A 27819-nucleotide genomic window follows, 5' to 3' on the forward strand; every position below is an offset into this window, starting at 1 on the left:
GAGATTTAACATTACAATAATGGCAGGTTATCGAAATATAATTTAAAATGGCCACATTACGTTGAATTTGATGCAAAGTATTAGCAAAAGTACAGGAAAAATAAATCATACTTTTTTTTAAATAATGCAATGAAATTATTTAGGGGGGCTAAAGACATTTTTAGGGAGGCTGAAGCCTCCCTAAAATAGGCCAAATGACGCCCATGGTCACAGATCATTTTCTTGAAAAAGAACGGAGAGGAGAATTCACGTAGAAATAAACAGACACATTTTATGATGTAGCCCGAAATTGAGCTTCCCCTTCTTGACAGACCAGCATCAGCCACTGGCTTCTACATGTGCAGGAATCAAATAAAACAACATCTCAATCCTCTATTCTTGATCCTGTAGAATTTATGATGTATTTTGTAAATTAAATCCCAACAGCATGAGTCAATGCTTGTGAGCGCTACCAGACTGCTTGATGCAACTAGTAGGTTGACATGATGCTCTTGTATCCAATTTTGCGAATATTTTAACAGTATATAGCTGATAGATAATGTATAGGATCAACTGTAGGACCCCACCCCCAACTCTATCAACTGTAGGATCCCACCCCCAACTCTATCAGAGATGCTCTACGAATTTTTCAACATTGACTAACAGATCAGCACACATATTTATGCTTTTCATCAATTTTAATCAATAGAATAGGAAACAACACAAAAAGTTCAAACTCTATACTTCGTATGAACCAAAACTGCATTTTGTTCAATCAGTTCTGTGAATAATAAATATATATTTCATAGTATTGCACTAAGATATTGAACAACTACACTTGACCAAATTAGCACACGTAGTACACTTCTGTGCCTCCAATACCTGCTCGGGTCAAAATAGGATTCAAAAAGTAATAAATAAGTGAAGTAAAAATGCACAAAACGCAACAGAGCTTTGAATACTGACGACACGCATCCCAGAATGCACTGTTCCAAATGGAAACATCGCCATTTTGGCAGGGTCAGTAAAATTGTTAATTTGAGGAAAAATCAGTTAGATAACTGTTGTGCACAAGGGTGTCCGCAACTAGTAATGTGTCCTCTGTGTCTAGTTTTTGATGCGTGTACCGAGTAAACTGGGGGCGAGGATCTGAAGTGCGCACCAAGAAAACGCTCCACTGATGTAGTTGATGACCGAACCGAATATCTTACTGTTTATTAATCTGAACAAATATTTTACATTCCACCAATTTAAAGGACCACTTTGCTTAAAAAAAATAATAAAAATAAAAAATCAAATTTTCACTGACAAGTTCACCTGATGTACAGTTTTTCCTCAAGAAAAAGACTGGCATTTAGAGTACCAATCAGTTTTGGTGCAACCTGTAAATAATTGCCCCTGGAATGCCTCTTTATTGTCACCAAAATCGATATGCCCCCATATTTTGGGGTACACGTCAATGACAGAACCTGACGCCAAATTTGGTGAGCAGCTGGTATGGACAAAAGCATGTACAATACTTGGAGGTGGATCGGGCATGTAGTTTGATTGCTACACTTGGAAGCAAATGGTTTCCTTTTTTTTTCTCGTCAAATTATGACATTTCACTGAAGATCGCACTTTGAAAAAATGGTGCATTATTGAAATTTATACTTCAGTTGCCATTTCTGCACTGTGTACATTGTATTTAATTCTTTCTGGTTTTCTTCCAAGTTGGTATTTTTCACAAAGGTACCCAGTGCGCCTTAATTTACCAGCAATTTTTTTTTTAAATAGAGGCCACAAAAACTTGTTTTTGTTCACAGTGCAACATGTTTTAATGTTTTTTGTTGTTTTTGTCTTTGTTTTGTCACATGGTGTTTGTTATTACGTCATGTGGACCCGATGTGGATTGTTTTCAGCGTTTTTTTGGCCACAACATGCGTCAAAAGAGAAGAATCTTGTGCTTCGTGGTTGCACCTTCTCGGCAGCACGCGTGTACCAGCACTGATTTTGATTGGTAGGAATGTCTGCGCCATTTGACTATCGGTGCTGGACAGTACCGGGGCGCTTGTGTGTCTGTAATGGGCAGCATTTTTTTCACAGCCCCATTTTGTTCAGTGGAGATGTCTGCGCTGTTGGACAGTCTACGTTGCTGCGGCTGGATGGATGGTTTGTGGAGCAGAGGATGAGGAGAGGAGCGATTGTGCGGAGCGCTGATGGATATTTGGAACTGAGAGTCGCCGCTTGGAACTGAAACGGATTTACATGGGACAGGAGAAGTGAACCAATCTCTTGTATCGTCAAAGGACGCTCCAGCTTCTGGTTTACTTTCAAACTTAGCTTGTAGCCGACGTGTGCACATTTTGAACATGACGTCTGTGATTCACTGGTGAAAGGACACTTTGATTCTCTCCGCTTTCATTTATAACTGCTTCAAAAAACAAAGCATATGATGGAAAAGTGGTTCAGATTGCACGACTGTCCGTGTTTTTATGTTATGCATTGTGTTTATTTTACTTTATGTTAACTGATTCGTAAAGCGCTTTGTTACAACTGCAGCTGTTGTAAAAGTGCTATATGAATCAGGATGTATTGTATTGTATTCTGTACAGAAATGCATTCATCAGAAAGTGCTCACAGCTATGAGTAACATAAAAACGTGACAGTGTTTGTCGAGGAATGTTTTATTGAGTTAGTGCAAATTCTAAGTGAAAACAATTGGTTGTCATTTCACACGATGATTTAATCGTTACACATTCTGCTCAGCTATGAATCACCTTTCCGACGCTGAGCATTTCTGAGTTGAGAACAATAACAGGTGGTTAAGAAGACATTTTCTAAGACAGTGAGCAAGGTCAAATCTTGACATTACAGGCAAACAAACCATCTCACTTTTTAGAGTTTTATTCCAATTGAAACATGCATTGAATATGTGATGATTTGTTCTAAATTAAAATTGAGGTGTTAGTAATAAAAGCAAAGTACAGTCAAAACACAAATTTCTCTTTAAGAAAACAAATCCGATCCAATTGTATGCATGTGTTGCCACAGCATCCACCAATGAGTGACGTTGTCACGCCCGGACGGTTCCTGTTCGCCCACGCATTTTATGAGTTACAGCTTTCATCATAGGAAGGAGGAGCTTCTGGAAAAAATAAAATAAAATCACATAAGCAGTTAATTGGTGAAAAACATGAAGCCCACTACGAGATACCACTTGCTCAAAGTAACAAGGACACATTCCCAAACAACCTTGCAATCTGAATGGCATTTCGCATTGATTTCATCAAATTGCAAATGTCTTAGCATATGTCTCATTTGTTACGGTGCATCTTTGCAAATGGTTATGTCCAAGCTGCCTACAGTTAGGACAATGAGACCGCATTTAGCACATTTCCCAAATCAACAAATCTTTCTGATCTGAACTGATTGTGCTCTCTAAACCATGTCAGTATGATTTCATGGAACAAGTCATGAAATGTGTGCTCAATGGTCAAAATTAGTCATATCATAATACTATGAACAACATATACGAATTCCTTGGAACATTTGATAAATGTTCATGGAAAGGAGCTACTTTCACTGTACTCAAATCGGTTTACATTGCACCACAAGTAAATACCCAGTTTTCTACTTCTGTTGCTCCCTGGCATGGAGGGGATTTAAGTAAAACATTTTTTGTGGGGATTAAACCCACTCAGTCAGTGCCTAATTTATGATGTGAATATGCATATTAAAAAATAATATCTTATACTTTCATAGTAGACAACATGTATCAATTAGGTTTTACATTTTTACATATTAAATTCCAATCAATTACATCATTTTTTAATGTTGTTACTTTATGAATGAAAGACTATTGGTGTGCGGGTCCACAACTGAACGATGTTCGAAGCCTTTTCATTGGTCAGTTCGGAATGGTGCCGTGACAACTTTCATTGGGCCGCTTGGAATTAGGTTTTTTGTTTGCCACAGTAGGCAATCAGGCTATTAGCATTCACAGCATGAGGTCACCGGGGCAGTTTGTTTACTAATGAATGACATGATGGGAAAAAAAAACATGCTCAAAGTGTTCTGAAAGACTAATACCTCTGTGGTCCCAATCTTCACCATTTTTGGTCTACTGAGGTATTACCTCCAACCCAAGTTTATACTTCCTCCCATCCTCTCACGAGCACATGATAGTCTGCTATGCCTTTGCGTTTCTGTTTGTTTATATTCTTCCTCGATTGAACTACAGATAATTGTGTTTATTTTTATGCCCATTTTAATTTGATTACCTTATTTACATGTTTGAAATAAAAACAATCAATCAATCAAAAAATTGAGGATCTAAATCCATGCAACCACTCCACTTACTCCAGTGAGCACATTAAGAACGAAAAGATGCCAACTAACCTTGTGGGAAGGCTGAGCTCCTGTAGTCTGGAGGCAGGCTAACTGGAGTTAACACTGAGCTAGCAGTGTGCTCATTAGAAGGAAGAGTCGAGGTCCTTGTGGAACCACTAATTGGTGTTCTGCCGTGGTCTGTGCCTGACCGGTTCTGATGACTGTTAGAGAAAGAGAGGCCGGGAGCATAACTAAATCCACTTGGCGACACAAGTTGGGAGTGCCGATGGTTTGAGAAGCTGCCACTCATAGGCGCACCACCATCAGCACCAAGGTGGTATTCAGTGGGTGGAGCGGTTGGAGTATTGGAGGATGAAAGTCTGGACCGAGGAGCGGGACGTGGAGTCGGTTTTGGGGCAAGGGGAGGTGGCAACGATGTAGCAGCAGAAGCTGAGTCAGATGATGTGTCTTCAACATGGGCAGAAGAGAGACGAGCTTCATTTTTGGATGGGTGAAACTTCTTGTCCAAAGCGACATTCCCTATGTGGAGGGGTAACGTCAAGAGGACATTCGGAGACTTAAGGCTGACCTGGTTGAACGGAGATGAAAAGTTTAAACAGTTAGACCCATATTACACTCTCAATTCACCTCAAATTACTTTTCTGGGCCTAAATTATATGGAGAAAAACAACTTGGACAGCAGGTCATGGAAAACGCAATTTAAGAAAATACAGACCTTTAGGGACTATTCAATTTGGAAAGTATGCATAAAGACTGAAATGGGTCCTCGAGTAATTCGAGTATCTCGGTTAAAAAAAAAATGCTGGAGGCATTTTGTCTGCCTCGAGTACCCGTTTAGTCATTTATATATTTATGTACTCTATATCGGACTGTCAGGAAAAAGGTCACGCCAACTAACTGCAATAAAAAGTATCATGCTATACTGTACATGACAAATGACAATCGCGAGGTCGAATAATAGGAATATGTGTACCATCGATCACACCCAGAACTTGAGGAAAGCCCCAGCGCTGTTCAAAATTTCGGACATTTTCAAATATCAGTTCACCAACAGGCCATTTAATGAAATCTTGGCTCATTTCCGAAACAATGGCAGAACAAGTCTGATGAACGATGACACAGACTGTGTTTTTTAGCAACACCGAAAAGATGTCCTATCGTTCTGTAACACGCGTTGGTAGCCAGTTTCTATAGGGTGATCGCGACCCGTTTTTCAACGCTGATCGGCACTCGCATGGCCGTCGTTACACGTGAGAGGGCTGGGCGAAGCTTAGCGCACACATATCCGAATGCTTCCTTGCTCATTCTGAAGTTTGATGTTCAGTCTGAATGAGTAAACGATCCGTTGACAATTCTATCCCACCAAACAGAACTGCGTGTCTTCATCCATGTTGTTTTCTCGGCGTTTGGTGACGCTATGGCGATCGTCCACATGGCCATGAACGACACGATGTCGTCGATTTGTTGCCGAATGAATCGTAGAATGCGTTGCTTTCGTGCTCTGTTGTACTTCCGCCATCTTTCCTTTCTCTCTCTCATCCTTCTACGGTGTCTGATAGACCACAGCGTTGATTTGTCAGGAGAAGTATAAACCATGGTTTTTCAATATGTCACAAACAAGGCGGGGAAAAGGAAGTACGCTTTACGCATGCGCATGTTTTATTTCCGTATTATCGTATTGCACGGTCGCAGAAACTGCCATGTGAACGCAAGTGGGGCTGCACCTAGGTTAACACGCTTCTCTTTAGTAAGCAGCTTTATACGTGTGAACGCTCCACAAAATTTACACGGTGTAGCACCGATGCAAATGTGTGCTGTGTGAACAACCCTACTAGTAAGACGTCACCAACACGGTGTGAAAAACAACTTGAAAATAAATTTTGCATTCCCAAATAACAAATTCACTTCAATGCAATGGGGAGCTTTTATTTTGAAGTTGTTTCCGGCAGTGCGCCGCCTCGTAACGGTTGGGGCCACTTTATATTCCAGTCACAAACTGTGGCCACCGACGTCAACAACATAATGTCGTCCTGAGGTCAAGTTCAATCGCTACTTAAGGAAAAAGAACTCTATCGGATGCGGTGGCTGTTGGCAACGTTTAACAGCGGCTCCAGCGTGAGCAGCGAACAGACAGTCGCGAAGCAAGTGCCCCAATGTAGGCCGGCGAGAGTGGTCTAATTGTTTTCCAAAGGCAGTTTTTGTAGACGAAAATGACTGCACACCTTGACATAGTTGCCGTTCCTACTGATCACTTTTGAGTAAACAAGGCTAACTCTAATCCGCTGTTTTAATAATAATGCATCAGATTTATCTCTCTCGGGACACAATATATCACATCGTCCAGTGTGTGTCACATGCTTTTTGTTGCTGTCCGACGACGCCGTAGTTGCTTCGGGCGGAGAAGGGAGTGATTCCTCCAACGAAAAAAAAGAAAAAAAGTTTGAACATGGCTCGTCATCGTCAATGTGGACAACCCGAAACGAGTCAATACACTCACCAGATAAGCCAGCTCCTCATTCTACAAGCCTGCTCCTTTTTGACTCCCAACCGTTAATGGACGCTGTCTGTGTTGTATACTTACCGGTCCGACAGTCCGCAATTATATTGCCCCACATACTGTTTTTATTTTACTACACAGTAATTTTTGTTTGTTTTTAATGTTATTTGCCTGCGGGTCTGTGCGTGTGCAGTTGTTGCTGCGTGTGATGTGTGAAGTACATTCTGGATGCCACAATTAACTGTCGATGACACGCCTTTGCCGAAAGTTCACTTCAGACTACCGCGACAAAATTGGAAAAGGAAGAAAAATTTTCACTTCAAATGTTTCATCCACGTCTAGCCAGCACACTATCGCGCCTGACCGCACGAACTGCATCGAGTAGAAATAGTAACGTGTCGATAGAAACGCTCAGCTCGCGTTCGGTCTGAACGCAGCATTTCAAAATGGCTCACACCGAATTGGAAATATTGCAGCAAACAAGACTATCTTGTTTGTGTAATTTTACACAGATGGGCTGCCAAACCAAAGACCCAACTATGTATATACAATTAGAAAGTGCATTTATTTTAATATGCCACATAACTGTCAACTTCGAAAGCCATAGTGATGGAAGTTGGAAAAACAAGCAACTTACTGATATAGCACAGAAACGCTTTACATTTTATTACCGGTACACTACATTAACATTTGCTTGTGGAAAAGGTTTGCGTTGAACAGAGGTACTCTGTGTGAGGACAGAGGTGATTTTAGTGTGTCTATGCCTTCTTTTGCCTAATTTAGCAAGTGGCGGGCCGCAGTACACTTCAAAAAGTGAAGTCTCTCTTATAATTTGTTTTTCAATGATAAAATTATGCAACCACTTTGTGTTGATCGGTCCCATAAAATCTCAACAAAATAAATATGTTTGGGGCTGTACTGTGACAAAATGTAGAAAAAGTTTGAGGAGTAATACAAGTACAGGACTTTTGAAAGTCACTGTATGAAGTTGTCGTGTGGTGAGTGGGGTTATAAAAAAAAAGATAAAAACTAATATCGACTAAACTAGTGGCTTTGTAGCTAAGTAAAATACAAATGTGTTTTCTTACTTTAACGTAGTATTCAATCCTTATAAGGTCACAGCCAACAAGGGATGATTGAGGAAGAGGAGGAACAATAATCTGCTCCTTCCACTCCATCTGCCTGCCGGGCTTAACTCGACCTCCCTCCAACTCTGCAATGACCCTCACATCATGGGTGGGTTTTCTTGTCTGATAGGTTACTCTCTGAAACAAAAGGACACAATTATTTACAAGCATAACTCATTGCATTACAGTCACTTCAAACCATAATATGTTTAATTTTGCCAATACATTACTGAAATTTACTATTCTTGATAGACATTGATTTTTTTTTTTAACTGAAATGAGCTCAAGTCTTTAATTTTATTTTTCATTAACATTTAAAGATTGTCTTGTGGCAGCAAGTTTTGACATATCTGCCCGCGAGAAAGTATATCGCTGGCGTCAGGCCAAAATCTTTTCACAAATCTGTACTATAAGTCACACAATTGTGTTGTTTTTTTGAGTGATCTAAAGTGTTGAAATCTGCTTGCCCTCTCTGACAATGCGGTGTTAATGGTTGAACAAATGCTTTTCTTTTTTGTATCCTGAAAAGTGATGATTTTGGAGGTACGAATGTTCTGCCCTACGCCAGCGCATGCTGCAAGATGAGACGTTTCTTTTTGAAGGACTATAACCACACTTGAGCATTTCATTCTATTTGCCATGGACTGTCAATCACTCAGGGAACAGTCACAGTCATCAGCTAATGTATGTGCTAAATGCCAGAGAATCGTGAATGAGCTCATCGTCTCTGTCATTCAGAGAAAAAAAAATCTTGCAGTAGCATTAACTTGTTATGGCAAGAAGTAGTCAGGAATACCTTGATCAACCGAACTATAAACAAACTAACTTTTACATTAATGTAACGGTTGGATAGAGTGTAAATCAATTAGTCATGCCTGATGTGTATGACAAAATGCTCACGTCCGGTGTGTTGAGCCGAGCTGTTGATGACGCAGCATTCGTGTCGAAATTGATCTAAGCAAATACACTCCACAAGTCAAAATAGCGGTTTTAACACCATAGTTAGATGCCACAATAGATGTTTTTAAATATAATATTACATATCAGGGGTGGCACGGTGAACAACTGGTTAGCACGTCTGCCTCATAATGCAGAGGTGCAGGGTTAAATTTCGGCTCCCACCTTCGTGTGTGGAGTTTGCATGTTCTCCCCGGCCTGCATGGGTTTTCTCTGGATACTCCGGTTTCCTCCCACATTCCAAAACCATACATGGCAGGTTAATGGAACACTCTAAATTGTCCCACGGTGTGAGACTGAGCATAGATGGTTGTTCTTCTATGTGTGCCCTGCGATTGGCTGGCAACCAATTGAGGGTGCACCCCGCCTACTACGAAGACAGACTTCAGCTTGCCGGAGAAACTCCTCAATAGGATAAAGCGGTTCAGATAATGGATGGATGGATGGATATCATTATTATTATTATTATTGGCGGCTCGGTGGTCGACTGGTTGACACATCAGCCTCACAGTGCAGAGGTGCAGGGTTCGATTCCGGCTCCGGCCTTCCTGTGTGGAGTTTGCATGTTCTCCCCGTGCCTGCGTGGGTTTTCTCTGGGTACTCGGGTCTCCTCCCACATTCCAAGAACATGCGTGGCAGGTTAATGGAACACTTTGAATTGGCCCTAGGTGTGAGTGTGAGTGCAGATAATTGTTCGTCTATGTGTGCCCTACGATTGGCTGGCAACCAGTTCAGGGTGTCCCACGCCCATGCTTCATGAGGATAAGCGGATTAGAAAATGGATGGATGCTACATATCATGTCATCATACGATTGACATGCCTTTTGCATATGCATGGAAGTGTACTGGGGCGAGAGAGCTTCGGTTTGTGACATGCTTTTTCAGCGAATGCCTTCATTTTATTGCAAGTCAGAAAAAAAATTTAAAGTTTTTAAAAAAAAAAATCATTCTTAGAGAGTTAAAAAAAAAAGGAAAATACATTCAATTTCTGCAGTACCGTTAACAGAACCGTGATGGGTAGCTAACTACTATTCAGGCCTTCAATAATTTAACCTCTGGCTCCGTTTAATGCTGGAGCTTGGTACCCACCCCTAGTCTTGGACAGTCAAATTTGATCTTGTTAGACACAGATTAAATATTTACTATTTCAATATACATCATTACAGTAACAGGTTTACAGTACATAGTCAACCGCAAGCACTTGCGAAAATAATAGAAAACCACAAACATCTACTGTATGTCCGACCTAAACCTATAAGGAGTAAACTCAACTCTAACGAGAGCAATTTAAAATCAATCATTGTTCAGTGATCCCTCACTTATCGCGGTTAATGGGGACCGGGACCCTGACACAATAATCGAAAAACTGCGAAGGAGGGTTTGCTCCCCCCTAGGAATTTTAGTGTAAGTGTATGTGTGTGGCAACATGTTTAAAATATGTAAACAGTGATTATACTTTACATATTTGAGACAAAGACTACAGCAGTACACGTATTTACTTCAATCTTTAATTATAAAACCTTATACAGTAATTAACATTCAGCAGCATTGCCTTCTGAGTGAGGCGAAGAGACTTGTGTTGGTGGCGTAGAAGGCGGCTCTCACTTTACGTTCTGACGGTGGAGCCTGCACATTACTAGGATTGACATATACTAGAAATTATTTTGTTTTTTGTTTTGCCAAGTAGTGGCGTACTTTCGGTGATGAAGTGACGAGTTCTATTGATGTGCTGTGTTATCACTTTTCAGGACACCTTTAAAACAGCATGTTTGTTCAATCATTAACATTCACCACTCAAAATTGGTGAATAATGTGTACAAATAGCACAGATATATGGGGACCGAATAATAGTACAGATTTTTGAAAGGATATTAAATTGCCCTATTTGGTAGGCGTTGGCCCAACGTCAGCAAAATACAGGGCCGGTGCTGGTTCTGGCTGGGCTACCAATGGAAAAGGCTTAACCCAGAAAGCTGTTAGGTGTTTATTTGCATTTTATTTTGACTACTCATTGTAGTTGCAGTTTAACTTATTGGCTGCCTGAATGACTATTTTTACATGCAGTCAATATTCGGGTTAAGGTCGACGTTCTGGTTTCTGAAACACTCAGGACAACCCTTTGACATGCGTGAATGGACAGTTACTTCCGTGTAGATGGTAATTGTGATAATTGTGGAATCTCCCATTCTAAGCTTGCGATTTACAAATAACGTTATGACGCAAATAGACGTTATTTCCGCTTCTTTCTTTTTACCGTCAATAAAACACATTCATGTTACTCACAACAGGACTAAGGCTTCTTTTTCCTCCTCGCTCCAAAAGTGTTTTTGTGTTGCGTCTGAATTTCTGAGTCATATTTGTTGACCTCTGCCTGTGTATTGCCGGCGAGTTGCACGCCAGTCGCATGGAGGCCTATTGACATGCATATATGTGTCTATACACATTTTCGTCGGAGAGACAGAAAATGATGTGTGAAAAAGCTGTGGCGAAATCAATGTACAGTATTCAATTTCCACTGTATTGTACATGTTTATGGCAACCTCCCATTGTCAATGTCAGGTGGAGCGGAACTTGATTGACTGGACATTGGATGAATTGAATTGAGAAAAGTTCAACTGATTTTCAGTCTCTCCCTCGTTAACCGAAAGTCAATCAGAGATTTGAATACAGCCAAACAAGTGAGAACCTTGTAAATGTTGTTAGTTAAAAATTCAGCTTGAAATTGTACATGTTTCAGATTGTGAATTTTTGGGGGATTGTTTAGTCCTATGGCAATGCAGATTTAGGATCATTTTGGCCATGGCAATCGTGAAAGTAAATGTTGATGTCATTTCATCTTAACTCACACTGGTAATATCATATTATTGACAGACAGGAATGGAAACACTTGTGTAACGAATATATACTCATCCAAATATTTTCAGGACAAGTAGAAACAAACTTCACATCGGTGAATATTTGGAGGAATTACAGGAAGGTTTACCTGCACCAGGGAGGCGTTGATGTTGCTTGTAGTCTTCTCTGATTTATTGTGGATGACAGTTGACAGCTGAATAACCTGGCCTGGTGTGTAACCCTTCTTGTCAATCTGGGCTTTCAGCATCACTGTGCCAGTTTTTAATAGCATGTAGCTGAATTCCTGGATCACTGAAGAGGAGCAGGGACCCTGCACAGAGGTCGGCAGTTATAGGACATTGCTGACCTATTTGTTAAATTAAGCTTGTTTCCCATATCTCTAAAGCATTTACCGTAAAGGGGTATGACCACTACCCAGATTTCTCATCAAAACCAGATTTTAATTTCAATGAGACTTTATTTTTATCCTGGTTAAATAAAAGATAAAAAAGTCTCTCAACTGCTCTGTGTGAATGCGTGTGTGAAAGTGTCTTGGATAAAATAGTCCATGAAAGTAAAGCTATTTTCTTACTGGGTGATTTCAACATGAATCTGTTAATTTGTCCCCAGTCAATGCTAAATTTTTTAACACTATCTATGCACCTCCCTGTGCCTGCGTGGGTTTTCTCCGGGTACTCCAGTGTCCTCCCACATTCCAAAAACATGCATGGCAGGCAGATTGAACATTCTAAATTGTCCCAAGATGTGAGTGTCATCACAGATGGTTGTTCATCTCTGTGTGCCCTGCGATTGGCTGGCAACCAGTTCAGGGTGTCCTCCCCCGAGTGCCCGAAGACAGCTGGGATAGGCTCCAGCACCCCCCAGGAGCCTTGTGAGAATAAAGCGGATCGGAAAGTGGATATTTATGCACACTCTTTTGACACCTAATCACTAAACCTACTTGAATAAATAACATCACCATCTGCGACCCTTTTGGAAAACATATTTTCAACAGATTATTTCAATGTTTTACGTTGCTCTATCTCAGGGGTCAGGAACCTATGGCTTGCGAGCCATATATGGCTCTTTTGATGATTGCATCTGGCTCGCAGATAAAAAAAAAAAAAAATCTTGCTTGTTTATTAATGCATCCATCGATCGATTTTTCACTGCTCATTTCCTGTTCGGGCTGCAGTTGGCTCCAGGAGCCATTTTGATTGGATGATACTGGCCAACGTTGCCATTGCTGTGGAAACAGGTATACGACCCTTTTGAATCAACCCGCTCGGCCATTAGCTCAAAGCTAACCCTAAGCAAATAAGATGGAGAAAAGAAAAAAAGATGACGAGTTTGGTAGACTTCAGGACGAATGGACCGAAGGATTCGCCTTTGTGGAGAGAACAGGTTCTACGGTGCGTCTGATTTGCAATGACAAAATACCATTGATGAAACGGTCGAATGCAGAGCGGTACTTTGACACGCCCCATGCTACGTTCGCATCAAAATACTGTGCGAGAGATAGCAGAAAGGAAGCGTGCAAGCTACTGAGCAGTGTGCAAGCTAGCCAGCAGTAACTTCGCATACGGACCCGGGGCAAGCTGACTTTCATTCCGATAGTTTTGCTTGATTTTTAGCAATCGTGAGGAACGGGAAACCATTCACATTAATGCTGAGTATTATCACAAAATTATTTAAAAGAATACATTAAGAGGCGTATTATACTGAAATTTTGTTGAAATCACTTTTAAAATAGTTATATATATATATGGCTCTCACTGAACTACATTTCCAAATATTTTGCTTTTATGGCTCTCCTAGTCAAAAATCTGATCAGGCAACTTCACTAAGTAAGTTTAAAACCAAACTTCAAACATATTTGATAAGTCTAAGTCACTGAACCTCATTGCAGACTTTCTCAATCACGGATATGTTGTAACACAAACACACCTCTTATTTTAATTCATGTTGATTGTTTGTCTAGGTGTGCCTTGTGATTGACGGGAAAACAGTTCATGGTGCACCCCATCGACTGCCCTAACACATCTGGGAAAACCCCTTTCCAATCTCATATGCACAAGTTATATTGTTTTGTTATCCATGTGCAAAATAAATCAATACAAATACAGCGGTTGTGAATATGTCTAAACCCTGTGATTCAAGGTTGTCAGTGGAGGGGAGTGCAGGGGGTTACCTAGCTGCATGTCTGCAGTCATCTGAAAGACAGTCAAATGCCACAATACCTTTGTCCAAACAGTGTATTCCTAAAGCAAAATAAATACAGTGCATGGCTCACCCATATGTCTGGAATTTTGTTTAAGTTGAGGGGGTCCAAGAGGTAGAATGCTTTCTCTGTGCTGTAATCTTTGGTAAAGCGTGGTGTGTCAACGAAAGCTCTTAATCTGTACACTATTTTACCATAGTTGCCCTCAAACGATGTTGGAGCAGAGCCTGGAAAAAAAAAAAATAAAACGTGCTTTAGAAAGGCATTGTAGTTATTCAAATTATTTTTGAATAGAAGCAATAACTTCAGTGATTGTGTTAATTCATTCTCAATGACTAAGCACAACAAAATGAAATGGCTTGAGGGGGTGGCGGGGTAAACATCTGTCGCTCTGACTGCATCTGGGCCAAAGTCTTAAGAGTCTCAAAAAGTGTCCAACACCAGTCGCGAGTCATACTAGTTGCTAATTACTAGAGCACCGAAGTCGCTAATTCTGGCACATTGGTCGATTGCACTGGCTGTGTTCAGAATCATTCACACATTCTCTACTCATTGCTTGCTATTGCAATCTTTACGTAGTGGACTACATACATCATTCACTGGTCAAACAAAACAGTGTTTGAAAACTAATTGCGTGCATTGCCAATTACATCACTTTGCATGGAAGGGTTAAAACCCTTTCATGCACCCTGTTACCTACACTGTACAGTGTAGGTTACAGGGTTACAGGTTACTACAGCTGTCCACTGTAGTAACCGTTGTCCCTGAAAGGGTTGAATTGTTTTTAGAAATCATGGACATGGTTGTGGTCTGGGCCAAAATGGACCATCTGCACTGTTTCTAGTGTAAAGTTAAAAAAAGCCAGCATCTGTGACGTTAGTGCCTATGGCAGGGGTAGCTTGCTCATTGCTGAAGGGACCATTAATGCTGGAAGGCACATAGGCGTTTTGGAGCAGCATATGCTGCCATCCAAGCAACTTCTTTTTCAGAGACGTCCCTGCTTTTTGCAGCTAGACAATGCCAAACTATATTCTACACGTGTTAGCACAGCATCGTAATAAAAGAATACATTAACTAGAACCACCTGCCAGCAGTCCAGACCTGTCGCCCATTGAAAATGTGTGGCGCATCATAAAGCACAAAATTTAACAACGGCGACCCGATCTCTTGAAGAACTGAAGTTGTCCATCAAGCAAGAATGGGAAAGCATTTCAACGACAAAGCTTCAACAATCAATGTCCTCAGCTCCCAAAAACTTAGTGAGTGTTGTTTAAAGGAAAGATGTAAAACTGTGATAAACATGCCCGTGCCCCAACTGTTTTGAAACATGTTGCAGCCCAATTCAAAATGAGTGAATATTTGCAAAAAAGAAATCTCTTCAGTTTAAACATTCATTATCTTGTGTTTGTAGTGTTTTCAATTGACATAGCATTTGCAAATCACTGTATTCTGTTTTTATTTATAAGGTATCCTTTATTTGTCCCACCCTGGGGAAATTTACAGTCTACAGCAGCAAATTTGGGGGTTAGAAAGAAGAAAAACAAAGTGTTTGCAAGCACAAAATAAATGTAGATCAAGAGAGCTGTACACTGTTCAATATAAGCGCAATATAAATATAGATATAGATATATATAAGCATATATGCAACTGGTATAAGGTGGCTGTGCTATTTACAATTGTTACTGGTTTTTCACGTATTTTATTTTTTTATTTAGCAGCCTTACAGCAGTCGGTAGGAATGAGCGGCGGTATCTCTCCTTGCAGCGCGGGTGTAACAGTCTCTGGCTGAAGGAGCTGACCCAGTGCTGTCAGGGTGGGCTGGAGGGGGTGGGAGGGACTGTCCATCATAGCTTTTAGCTTAGCTAGCATCCTCCTGTTGCCTACTTTTTTTTTTGTTTATGTTTATGTTAAAACAAAAAACATTATGTTTTACATGATACAAATAAATAAATATGTGGGGATTACATGACTAACGGGTGATAAATTACTCCACCCCCTAATTTATTTCTAATTAAATTACATTTGATTTATTCATTTATTTATTTTTGCTGCTGTTGTTTTTGCTCTATCGGTGATGCCAGCAAGACCAGCACAAAACCATGTTGGTCTATGCTGTTTCTTTTTAGCAGGGAGTCGCTTACTATCTCTTGCTCAATGTACTGGGCCACAGCGCCACAGCATATTGGTTGCTGCCTAGCTGCCTCCTCATGCGGCTCGCGATATTCTGTTTTTGCCGGATGGCGGTTGCCGCCCCAGTGTGGTTATTTATTTTTTGAGAGCATCCTTTCCAATGGCCTAAAAGTGTGGTCATCCTTGTTTACCTCATGTATAGCTATCAAAGAGACATGGTTCTTACTGGGAGAGTACAGTAGTGTATATGTAAGGCTGCTCAGATGGCATTATGTGGAGGATCTGAACATTTTTATGGATACTGAGTACTGTGAAGACTCACAATATCAGCAGAGATACTGGTATCAATGCATCCCAAATTGTGTTTGACGGCAAAAGATGAACATGAGACAAGAAATAGTTCCACTTACATTTCCAAGTACAGCTGGATCAGATACACAATTCAGAAGATTGGAATGTAACACGACATGTTAGGAAGGCATGCTTTTGGAACATCAGGTTTAAAATACACTGAAGTGGATGAGACTTTTTTTTAATTGCTTGCATCAATACTGTCAGCCATTAACACCCCCAAACATTATTGCAGTTGTCTCTGTGATGCTTTTACAGGCTTTCACCGCAGTCTCTTTTAGATATTTCGTTTAGATGCTGTGTATGTTCTGTTAGGTTACTCCCTTCATTCTCCCCATCAGCATATAAAATGCATGATCGACATGAGGTAGACATGGCCACTATAACAGTAGTTTCCAAAGATGTGTGGAGCTGTTGTATTGTATAACAAGCTATATTGATAAGAAGCTAGCACTATTGAAAATAAATGTTTTGCATTTAAATGCTTTGAAAACCATGCACCATAAAACAGTCCTGACAGCTCCTCAGCAAGAACAGTAGCTGAAGGCCGTAAAAAACAACAAAACAAAACAACAACATTCGCTAGGTGTCAACACACTTGCAAACATTTGCCGCTCAGTAAGATATGGCCTTTAGTGGTTCTAAAATCCATTTGATTTTGTCAAGGGATTGGAGGGTTGATCAAAAAACAAATAACGGAGACTTAATTTCCTGGAAAGGTTGTCTTTTTGAAGCTGGAGAACACAGACCACAAGAACCTACATTCGTGGCATACAGTTTAAAGAGACAAGTTGCAGCTCTGACCTGGAATAAGAAACTTGAAGGGAAAAGTGTGATGTCCTTGTTTCAGAGTTCCTGTATCAAACGGAAAGAAATAGGAAACACCATCAAAACAAAAACTCAATGTTAATAGGTTGATTCTGTGTCAGGGGATTGGGAAAACTATAGACCGGACTTGTATAGATTTAAGTATTCATTTGTACATAGCATTTCATTACATATTTTATTTCTTTTTGTTCAATCGTGTGGACTGGTTTACCCACAAATGTCATCTACATAAACTATAAATAAATAAATAAATGTGTTTGGGGTGGGGATGTGACCAACCTTTGTCTGAAACAGACACGGTATTGTTGAAGTACTGTTCCTCCGCTGTCCATGTTGTTTCATTTACTTTGTTGGTGATGCCACAGAAACCATTGCAGTTCACCTTAATGGCTGAAAATGACAAATTGCAATATTGGTGTGACTGTACTGGATACATCGCATTATGAATAGAGTGGCTAAACCCATGACAAACAATACAATCACAGTGAGCATTAAGAAAAAGATGAATTGTCAACAATGCTGATAAAAGGTGGACCATCATGACCTTATTTGTCCCAAAGACATTGGTAACACAAAATTCAATGAGATGAATTGTTATGTATTTCAGATAGTTTATCCACAAATCTTACAACAACTTCTAGTAAAATGTAAAGTAAAACAAGAGGGAAAAAAGCAAAATGGCTGATGCTATGTAATAGGTCGGGTATCGAAATACAAGTGGAAGCGGGATGAACATTACGGTTCTCCTGGACTCGTTGGGATTTTAAAATGTTCGTACGAAATTCCGATGTCTAGTTTGCCATGCGAAAGCTTCCAAATACGAACAAAGGAGCAATAAGAAATGTATGCATTTGACGAGCAACAATGCAAACCTCACCAGACACGACCGAAGAGGAACTAGCAGGAAGTGTGTGTCGTGAAAAGGAGGTTGCAATTCACATATGATAAAACACCTCCAAGTACATGGAAGGAAGGAAGGAAGGAAGGAAAGAAGGTAGGTAGCGCTCTCTCTCTCTCTCTCTCTCTCGCTCTCTCTCGCTCTCTCTCGCTCTCTCTCTCTCTCTCTCTCTCTCTCTCTCTCTCTCTCTCTCTCTCTCCCTCCCTCCCTCCCTCCCTCACACACACACACACGTACTGGTTTGATTAAAGTTCATTTTCCTTGAGTCCCCTTCAAATGCAACTTTTGTACAAACCCAAGTCCAATGAAATTGGTTTACAGAATATGGAACTCAGTTTCCTTCGCCCCAACATGGGTCGCCAGGGCCTCACTCTGGAGCAAGGCATGGAGATGGGGCTCAATGGCAAGCACCTGGTGGCCGGGCCGCCACCAATGAGACCGAGCCAGGCACAATCCGAAGCAGTAATAAAGATCCCCATTCCAATGGGCTCACCACATGTTGGAGGGGCCAAATGGGTAAGGTGCAAAGTGCTCTTCGGTTGTGACCGAAGGAGGGGATTTTGGCGGTTGGTGGTGTTGGGTGGAAACTCCCTCATTAATATTCCGTTCCGTTGAAAAAAAGGGAGTGGAGCTGTCCTCTGCAGTCAAGGGGAAAGGTGTTTTTGTTGTTTGTTGGAGGCAAAATCATTAAGTCTCTTAGGAATGGATGAAAGGATGGCATAGTATGTGGGTCGATAGGTAGCGTCAAAAGCGACCTCCTCTTTTAGAAAGATGGCCTCTCCACCACTTTTGCGTGGAGATGGCTGCTTTCAAACCATCCGTCTTCTATCTCAAGTACACTGTAAATACATTTTTGTTCTCAAAACAATGGTGCTTCTTTTTGAGGTGCAGGTAGACAGCTGAGTCTTGACCCTGAAGAGTTAGCACGTCTGTTGTCCCATGTGCCTGCTCAGTGGTTGTTTGGTTTCCCCAATACTGTATATATCTGTGTATTCCCCACTGCACTTGACTGCATACACCAGATTGCTTTTCTGAGTATGGGGTGTCTCGTCCTTGGGGTGAGCCAGTGCTTTGCCTTAGGGTTGTTACTAGGTTTGAAATGTACCGTTAGGTCTTGTGTTTAAATGTTAAAAATCCTTGTGAGTTTCTCAGACAGACCTGATAAATATGGAATCAGAAGATTGTTGTGTCTGTTACTCTTTTCCCTCTCATTCACCTTGAGAAAGAAATGACTTGGCTGAATGTCCACAAGCATTTGTGTGCTTATGGAAAGAACATCAGCTCAGAGAACGCACCCTTTTTAAGAGTCCTCGGACAAAGTGCTGGAGAAAGCGTCCGCTGAAGACTCCTCCATTCTGCTGAGTGAAGTAAATGCTCACGTGGCAACGGCAGTGAGGCCTTGAAGGGCATGATTTGGAGGAACTTTCATCGAAAAATAATCGAGAACATCTTTAAGTAAGCGAGGTCAGGAGTTTTTTCCAACACCCCAATATCGGTCAAGCCCTCCCTTGGCCCCAGGAGAGAAACATCATCTTGATGCCGTGCCTCAGATTAGATAAATAGATAGATGAATAGAATAATTTATCAGGTGTGGGGAAATTAGATCATCGCGGCATGTAGCTCGAAAAACTTGAAAGTAGGATCACTCATATCACAAGGCACCAAATGTTGACTTTTTAAAATATGAGAACAGCTCAAAATCCTGAAAATAGTTATTTCAGTGCATTGGGAACACTGTACATTATAAAGAAAAATTAACAACGGGCTGTTTAATAAGATTGCATCTGCCGAAGACCGTAGAAACTGACTCACCTCTTTAGAGTTTGACATTGTTGCAAATCCCTAAACTAATATTTAACCGCTCCTTCTGAGAACTGCTTCAGATATGGTATGTGTTGTGTGGAGTCAAACAACTTGTAGCACAAGTGAATGGGTATTTGAGACCATGATTCTTTAAGTTTTCAATCAGATTAAGAGCCGGTTGGTCTGGCAGCAAGATCCTGTTCGTTTACTGTTGTGTTTAAGATCACTGTGTTGTTGAAACACCCATTTTAAGGGGATATTCTCTTTAGTATAATGCACCATGATCTCTTCTTGCATTTTGATGTCTGTCCAGGGATCATTTATAAACCATCAATGATACCTGGTTCAATAGGCCCAACACCAAAGCAAGAAAAACATTCCTACAGTATATGATAACGCTTGCAAACACCATGCCTTACTGTCTTAATATGTTCAATGTAATCAGTGTTTGGGGATTGACTGACAAACTTCCTCCAACATTTGACCCAAAAAGAACAATCTTACCCTTCATCAATCCACCAAATCCCTCCCCCCTACCCCCGCCATTACTGTTTAGGTCAGGAGATGTGTTCTTTTGATCACACTTGAGCTGACTGACAAAGTCTTTGTCATTGTCTATTCTTTGATTCAAAAGGAAGGAAGTCTTCCATCTGTGGTTTTGCTTTCAGTGTAAAAGTCCCAGGCCACAGCATTCCATCAATACATTATCAATGTAACCTTTGATGTCCTTTTTTCTGGTTTGCAACATAACATCCATCCATCCATTTTCTAATCCGCTTATCCTCACAAGGGCCGCGGGCACGATGGAGCCTATCCATAACTGTCTTCAGGCTGTAGGCGGGGGATACCGTGAACTGTTTGCCAGCCAATCAGCAGGCATGCACAGTCGAACAACCATCTGCGCTCACACTCACACCTAAGAACAACTTGGTGTGTTCTATTAACCTGCCAAGCAGGTTTTGGAATGTGGGAGGAAACTGGAGTACCCAGAGAAAACCCACACAGGCACGAGGAGAACATACAAACTCCTCACAGGAAGGCCAGAACCGAAATCGAACCTTGCACCTCTGCATTGTGAGCCTGGCGTGATAACCAGTCAACTACCGTGCCGTTGCAAAATAACATGGGATATGTAATGGATCTTTGCTCTGCTTGGATCGTTGTTCTGAATTTACATATGAAAAACAGCTTTGCTCTGATTGGTAGAACAGTACGGTATATCTTACCATCTTTCATCAATTCCATTTCTGAAGAGTTCTCGCTGCCTGCTAATGCTAAAGGCTCTAGGATGCCTTGCTAGCTATCATGATCTCCATTTCTTATTTTTCAATAGAGCACAACACAGAGAACTGAGTTTGTATAATGTGTGGATAATGCTATTGCTAACTTCATCCACAGTAAATCACAACAGAGAGCTGGAAACAACCACTTACCAGATACACCAACTATCTCACTAACCATTCTCCTGGCCTGCTCTTTTCCCGTAGTGTCCCAATACAGTAATGGTAGCAGGAGTTATCAAACAGGTCTGAGTGGCACAGATATCGTTTAGTTTTGTTTCCCCACTCTTTTATATTCTCAACGCCAATTGGCTGTCGCAAAACAGTCTGACACAGTTTGAGTTGAGCGAATGGGTACACGAATAATGAGTAGCTTATATGCACAACGTCTAATTCAGATCCGCTTGTTTTCTATGACTTAAGCACTTAATAATTTCATTTATGGCATAAAATCACAAACTGTATATATGTCAAACTTTAAAACATGGTCACAGACTCATATTAATGGTGAAAAATGCTTTGTAATGATTTATCTTAGTCTTATTACCTTAGATCACAAAATTGTTGGTACCCCTTCCATTAATTAAAGAAAAATAGTAAAACAAATAAATAGCATTATAAATGAAAAATTGAATGAAATTACTTTTGAATTGTGGTTCAACAGAAGTATCATGAAAAAGGTCTTGACAAAAAACAATTGTACCTTTAACTTAATATTTTGTTCTATAACCTTTCAAGGCAATCACTGCAATCAAACAATTATTGAACTTTTCAATGAAACTTTGGCACCTTTTAGCACACAGGTGTCAAAGTCAAGGCCCGGTGGCCAGATCTGGCCCACCACATCATTTTATGTGGCCCGCGAAAGCAAATAAAGCATGTCAAGTTCCATGATGCTTGCTAAAGTCTGAAACAAAATTTCAAATTGTCATATATAATCCACAATAACAGTCATTATTCTTGACTTCTGATTTTAAAACTAGTTATTCATCAATTTGTTGTGCGCTGTCTAAGTAATATGTTGAGGGGATTAAACATTTATAAAGTTTCCCAAAATTCATAATGGCCCTTCAAGGGAAACCATAACTACAATGTGGCCCAGGACAAAAAATGAGTTTCACACCCCTGTCTTTGCAGTTATAATTATTGCCCGCTCTTCATGAGCAAACTGCTCCAGTTGAACTAGGTTAAAGGCTGCTTTCTTCAGACGGCATGTTTGAGATCCCTCCACAGATTATCAATAGGATTTAGATCAAGGCTCATAGAAGGACACTTCACTAGAGTCCAATGTTTTGCTCTTAGCCATTCTTGGGTGTTTTTAGTTGTGTTTTGGGTCAGTATCCTGTTGCAAGACCCATTTAATGCGACCGAGACCAAGCTTTCTGAAACTGGGCAGCACATTTCTCTTTAGAATACCTTGATGATCTTGAGATTTAATTCTACCCTGCACAGATTAAAGCCACCCTGTGCCAGATGTAGCAAAGCAGCCCCACAGCATAACAGAGGCTCCTCTGTGTTTCACGGTGGGGACAGTGCTCTCTTCTCCTTTAGGTATGCTTTTTTTTTTTGCATCCATGAACAGAACTAATGGGTCTTGCCAAAAAGTTCCGGTTTTGTATTTTATTTCTATGTGACAATCTCACAGAAGCATTGTAGCTTATCAACATGCACTTTGGAAAGTTATTTTAATGATTTTTTTTTTTAACAGTGTTGTACTACTTTGTGAGGGTGGGTTGGGGTAACAGACTGACAATAGATGGACCGGTGAAAGTTACTGATGAGGGGGTTAAAAATAGCATGATGGAATGACGGACCGACGATTAGAGTTTGGTTTGGCTCAAAGAAAAAGACGGATTGACGATAACAGACGAGTGACCGGCCCGCTGACGAATGACAGACTGGTAACACTTTATAACTTGACCACCTATGTTAATTTGTTTCTGTAAGGTTTCATTAAAGGTTATGCAACTATCCACGTCATATTTCAGTTTTTTGGATTCGGGTTGGGTGCAGTAAAGAGTTAAAAATTAAGGCATTCAGGCATGATTTGAGCTTGTTACTTGGCAGATTCTACAAATAGACACTTTAAGGAAAAGAAAAAAAAAGTGCCAGAAAAAAATGTTGGGGGTGACCGTCAACCCCACTGTCCATCTAGTCCATTGGTTCTTAACCAGGGTTCGATCAAACCCTTGGGGTTCGGTGAATCAGTCTCAGGGGTTCGACAGAGCCTCTGCCATGGAGGTTAAGACACACCCAACTCAACATGTCAATTAGTCATGACATGCCCACTTCGCCATCACTACCTGGTTCATTCTGTACACAATTAAAAAACGTATACTTTATACTTATACTAATTGTGTTTACTTTTTTATGTTTTTAATAAATGTGTTTTTTTATGTCTTGAATTTGTTAAAAAAAAAATACATTTTTCTCTCAAAGGGTTTGGTGAATGTGCATATGAACTGGTTGGGTTCGGTACCTCTAACAAGGTTAAGAACCACTGAGAACCTATCATAAAATCATTCCAAAACTGAAAACAATGATTCTCTGTATGCCTAAATTTTTTTCAGCCTTTTTTACATAAGTAAAAAATTGCAATACCTAATGTGCTCTCTCTCAACCACTGGAAATAACTTTTCTTTTGGCCAAATGTAAAATAAATAAATAAATGTGGATATGAAGTCTTTTGTAACCAATGTTTGATAGCCATGCCCAACTTGTTAATATCGTCTCCTGCCACGATGGGGATCCCGGTCCAAGACCATCCACCTCCAGCATAATCTAGATACACAGCTCTGGTGTTCTTGAACAAATACCATAACCCAAACTAGTCGACAGGTGCTGAAGTAGGCCCATGCTCCAGTGTGTGCTACGACTGTGCGTTTGCTGTGTCCACGACCAGACATGGGCATTCTGTCAGGACTGACGGAAGCTTTGTCAGCCCATCACTGACGAGTGATGACATTTTTATTATTTTTTTTAATGACAGACTAAGCACTGACAGAATTGGTTTTTCGTCCGTCAGTGTAATCATCACTAACCTGGTCAAATACCGTCGGACCGATCAGTCCGTCACTGACGGACACCCATTTCGCTGACGTCTGATGGAAACACACCTGCCTTTATCTGTGTTTGGTCTCGGGGGATCTTACAGGACTGCGTTGACTATATATGGGGGAGGGAGGGGGCTCCTGTTTTCATTGGATCTCTGCAGAGACGAGTGGCCTGCTGATTTTAGTAAAGATGACATCACTTCACTTCGCCATGACAACACAAGTGTACAATCTTTGTTTGAGTGTAACATTTTATGTATGTGTATTTATTTACATATAAACCTTTACGGTTGTGGTTTTCTGTTCTGGCTTCGGCCTTCCTGTGTGGAGTATGCACGTTCTCCCATGCCTGCGTGGGTTTTCTCCGGGTACTCTGGTTTACTTTCACATTCCAAAAAAACATGCATGGCAGGCTAATGGAACACTCTAAATCGTCCCTAGGTGAGTGTCTGAGCGTGGATAGTTGTTGTTATTGGAACGCTCTTGTCCCTATGTGTCATTGTGAGCATGGATGGTTGTTTGTCTATGTGGGCCCTGCGATTGGTTGGCAACCAGTTCAGGGTGTACCCCACTTTCTGCCCAAAGACAGCTGGGATAGGCTCCAGGATGGATGGATCGGTTCCAAGACACACATGGTATGTGATATTGTGTTTATTTCCTGAATGTTTGCGGCAAAGGGATGATTGTAAATCGTGATTGTTAATACTATGCAACATCTTTGCTTGAGTTTTCACATTACTTTACTGGAATAGATACACCGTTTGTACTACGAATGAATGTGAGTAGTAGTAGAAGGAGAAAAAGATCTGCCGATCCTACAACATAAGTCAGAAACTGTCATGTTAGCAGTGAAAAACATAATTTTAGCAGTCACAAAGAGTAATTTTGCGACTATGGAAAAGCAGTTAAAATAATGATGATGGACTGACTATTACAGTTTGGTACAGCTTGAAATAATGACGGACTGATGATTACGGACAGGTGTCCAGGCCTTTGACAAATGACGGACTGGCAAACTGTTGTAAATTTCCCATTTCTGTCCACCACTTTGGTCAGATTTCATAACTATATGTGAACATTATGACAATGAAAATGATTGTTATTAATTTAAATACACGACTATATTTGTCTCATAAATTTGTAAATTTGACTGTAATACCAGTGCCTCACCAGCAGTGGCGTGCGAAGCACAGTAGATGCCCAAGCCAAATGGGCAGTTTCGATGCCCCTGAAATTTTTGGGGGGGTTGACAGGGTGGAGTGTTCATTTCAAACATAGTGAATTTTCATTCATTCACTATCGGCGACGGACATGTGTAACTGGTGCAATTACTCTTGCGGCAAACTCACGCCGCCGGCTTGGGAGCACAGAGCACATCACCCGAAATATTTCCATGCGGGGATGAGTATATGCCCCCTTCTATCCTAGCACAATGCACCTTCAACATGCACATTAATCTATGATTGATCTGCGACAAACATGTACCTAATACTTCCACATCGATCGGTGGATTGTGGGGGTGGGAGCCTTGAAGATGCCCCCCGAGCGGCCCTCGCCCCATTGTCCTTGCCCACTGTACGCCCCTAATCACCAGCCATGAACCTCAGCACAAATCATCAGTGCCATGTCGAAATATTGTTTCTACCAAAAATTGTGATTTATCGTTTTCGTCATATTTTACTGCTATTACTGTATTTTTAAAAAAGAGTCTATGTATCTACATTATTATGCCAAAGTATGCTTCTGCATAGCACTGGGTTTTAGCTATAGTGTATAGACATGTCCTATATGTACATAAACAGGGTGTCCCATAAGCCTCCATAAATAGGAGAAATAATATATTCCATACATATATGGTTCTAACATTTATTTATTTATATTTCAGATAACCCAGATAATGCCTTTGAATTAAGAGCAACAAGCTGAAATCATCCATATCGACCAGGGATGTCAAACTCATGTTTGTCGCAGGCCACTTTGGGGTTACGTCTTCCCTCGGAGGGCCGTTACGACACTGAAACTAAATAAATGTTTATATAGAATGACTAGTATGCAACAAATTGATGGATTGCCAGTTTTGAAATCAGTCAACTACAATAGTTTGTTCAATCATTGTTTGAGTCAGTGTTAGCAGGATAACAAAATTATTGCAAAATCTAAACGTTATTTATTACACATGACAAGTTGACATTTCGGTACAGATTTTAGCAAGGATCATGGAAGCTGACACACATGATTTGCTTTCACAGGACATATAAAATGATATGACAGGCCAAATCTGGGCCCCGGACCTTGAGTTTGACACCTGTGATATAGACCATATCAAATAAAAAAAAATGTTTATATCAAGAAACGTTTATTTTTTTTCTATGTATCATGTTCGCTTGTATCTCAACAATTGTTCTCGTCATTGTCATAGACTATAAAAATGATTAAACAAAATCATTAGTGGTCTTTATTCATTCAACCTGTAGTGTTTTTGTGCCAACGGGAAAATTCACATACTAAATTCACATGAAAAAAAAAATACGTCCGTAATATCGAACTAATGAGAATAATTGTAAATAAATACCATAAAATCAGCGCACATATATCAAAAGGACATCTCAGCATCAAAATAGTATGTTGTGGTTACTTCTGATAATTGTGGTTTCACTTCCTTGTTTGGCGACTCCACTGTTTCGCCCCCCCTCTAGATTACAACAAGAAAAACCAGAGTAATTGAGCTTTTACGTCACTCTTACCTTTACATTGTAGCTTTTGGCCCACTTTGATCGTCACGTTTCCCGAGATATACTCGCCAGGGCTGTAAAGTTCTTTCCTGTTGTCAAATGTGATCTCGATGGCCTCAATTTTGCCCATGTTTGTCCCGATTCAACAAGACTGCGACGGTCACCTGTGCGATCCAACCCTTTCCAAACCCGCCCCTTTGCTCGCGTCACCACATTCTCAAGGTGGCTCATGTCACTACTCCGACACAGACAGTCTTCAATTGTGTCTTTGTACACTTGCACACAGTCGCTAGAGGGTGACAAAGCATGTCAATTGGATTCAATTTGTGGAAAAACTCGCTTGTCTTTCAGATTAGTCATTTTGGAACACAGTAGTTTGTTTGCATTTTCATTCAACACAACGGTTGCGTACTTGTGACTCGTCGGAACGACAGAAAAACATCTGCTACGTCATTTCGCCTAAGACAAATTTTACTTTTGATATTGATGTGCATGGGGTTTTCTGGCAAGTCTTTTTAACATTTAAGAGGTAAATTTGACTATCCGGAACTCATCTTTGAATAGTCATAACTTTGGAGAGTTGGAGTTTTCATTCAAGGTACGTGTCGTGGAGGCATGGTGCTTCAATCGTCCGACATGTCCGTCTCACAATGCAGAGGTCCAGGGTTCGATCCCTTCCTGTGTGGGTTTTCTGCAGGTACTCTATTTTTTCCCCCCACATCCCAGAAACATGCATAGTCGGTTAATTGAACACTCTAAATTGTCCCTACGTATAATTGTGAGTGTGAATGGTCGT

General features: G+C 40.6%; 1 protein-coding gene across 2 annotated transcripts; it reads right to left on the reverse strand.

Annotated features, from left to right (window-relative positions):
- Positions 1–2628: 2628 nt before the first annotated feature.
- On the reverse strand, positions 2629–27250 carry arrdc1a (arrestin domain containing 1a). Of its 2 annotated transcripts, XM_019860973.1 has the most exons (8): positions 27036–27247; positions 17537–17647; positions 17234–17284; positions 14021–14175; positions 11876–12058; positions 7897–8073; positions 4360–4879; positions 2629–3106 (listed from the first exon to the last, which is right to left on the reverse strand). In XM_019860973.1, the coding sequence occupies exons 1-8, from the start codon at positions 27151–27153 to the stop codon at positions 3069–3071; spliced, it is 1353 nt and encodes a 450-aa protein (XP_019716532.1). In that variant the 5' UTR covers positions 27154–27247; the 3' UTR covers positions 2629–3068. The 2 variants fall into 2 exon arrangements, with proteins under 2 accessions (XP_019716532.1, XP_019716533.1); XM_019860974.1 differs by lacking the exon at positions 7897–8073 and having other exon boundaries at positions 27036–27250.
- Between the last annotated feature and the right edge of the window lie 569 nt (positions 27251–27819).

The sequence above is a fragment of the Hippocampus comes genome, unplaced genomic scaffold (genome assembly GCF_001891065.2).
Source record: "Hippocampus comes isolate QL1 unplaced genomic scaffold, H_comes_QL1_v1.1 scaffold130, whole genome shotgun sequence".
Lineage (NCBI taxonomy): Eukaryota > Metazoa > Chordata > Actinopteri > Syngnathiformes > Syngnathidae > Hippocampus > Hippocampus comes.

Excerpts from the sequence above, each read along its gene's own strand:
- arrdc1a (XM_019860973.1), bottom strand. The coding sequence starts at position 27,153 with ATGGGCAAAATTGAGGCCATCGAGATCACATTTGACAACAGGAAAGAA. Across the intron at positions 14,176-17,233 it reads CTTCAAGTTTCTTATTCCAG|GCTCTGCTCCAACATCGTTT; the intron begins GTCAGAGCTGCA and ends TTTTTTTTCCAG. Across the intron at positions 4,880-7,896 it reads GGATTGAATACTACGTTAAA|GTCAGCCTTAAGTCTCCGAA; the intron begins GTAAGAAAACAC and ends CCGTTCAACCAG.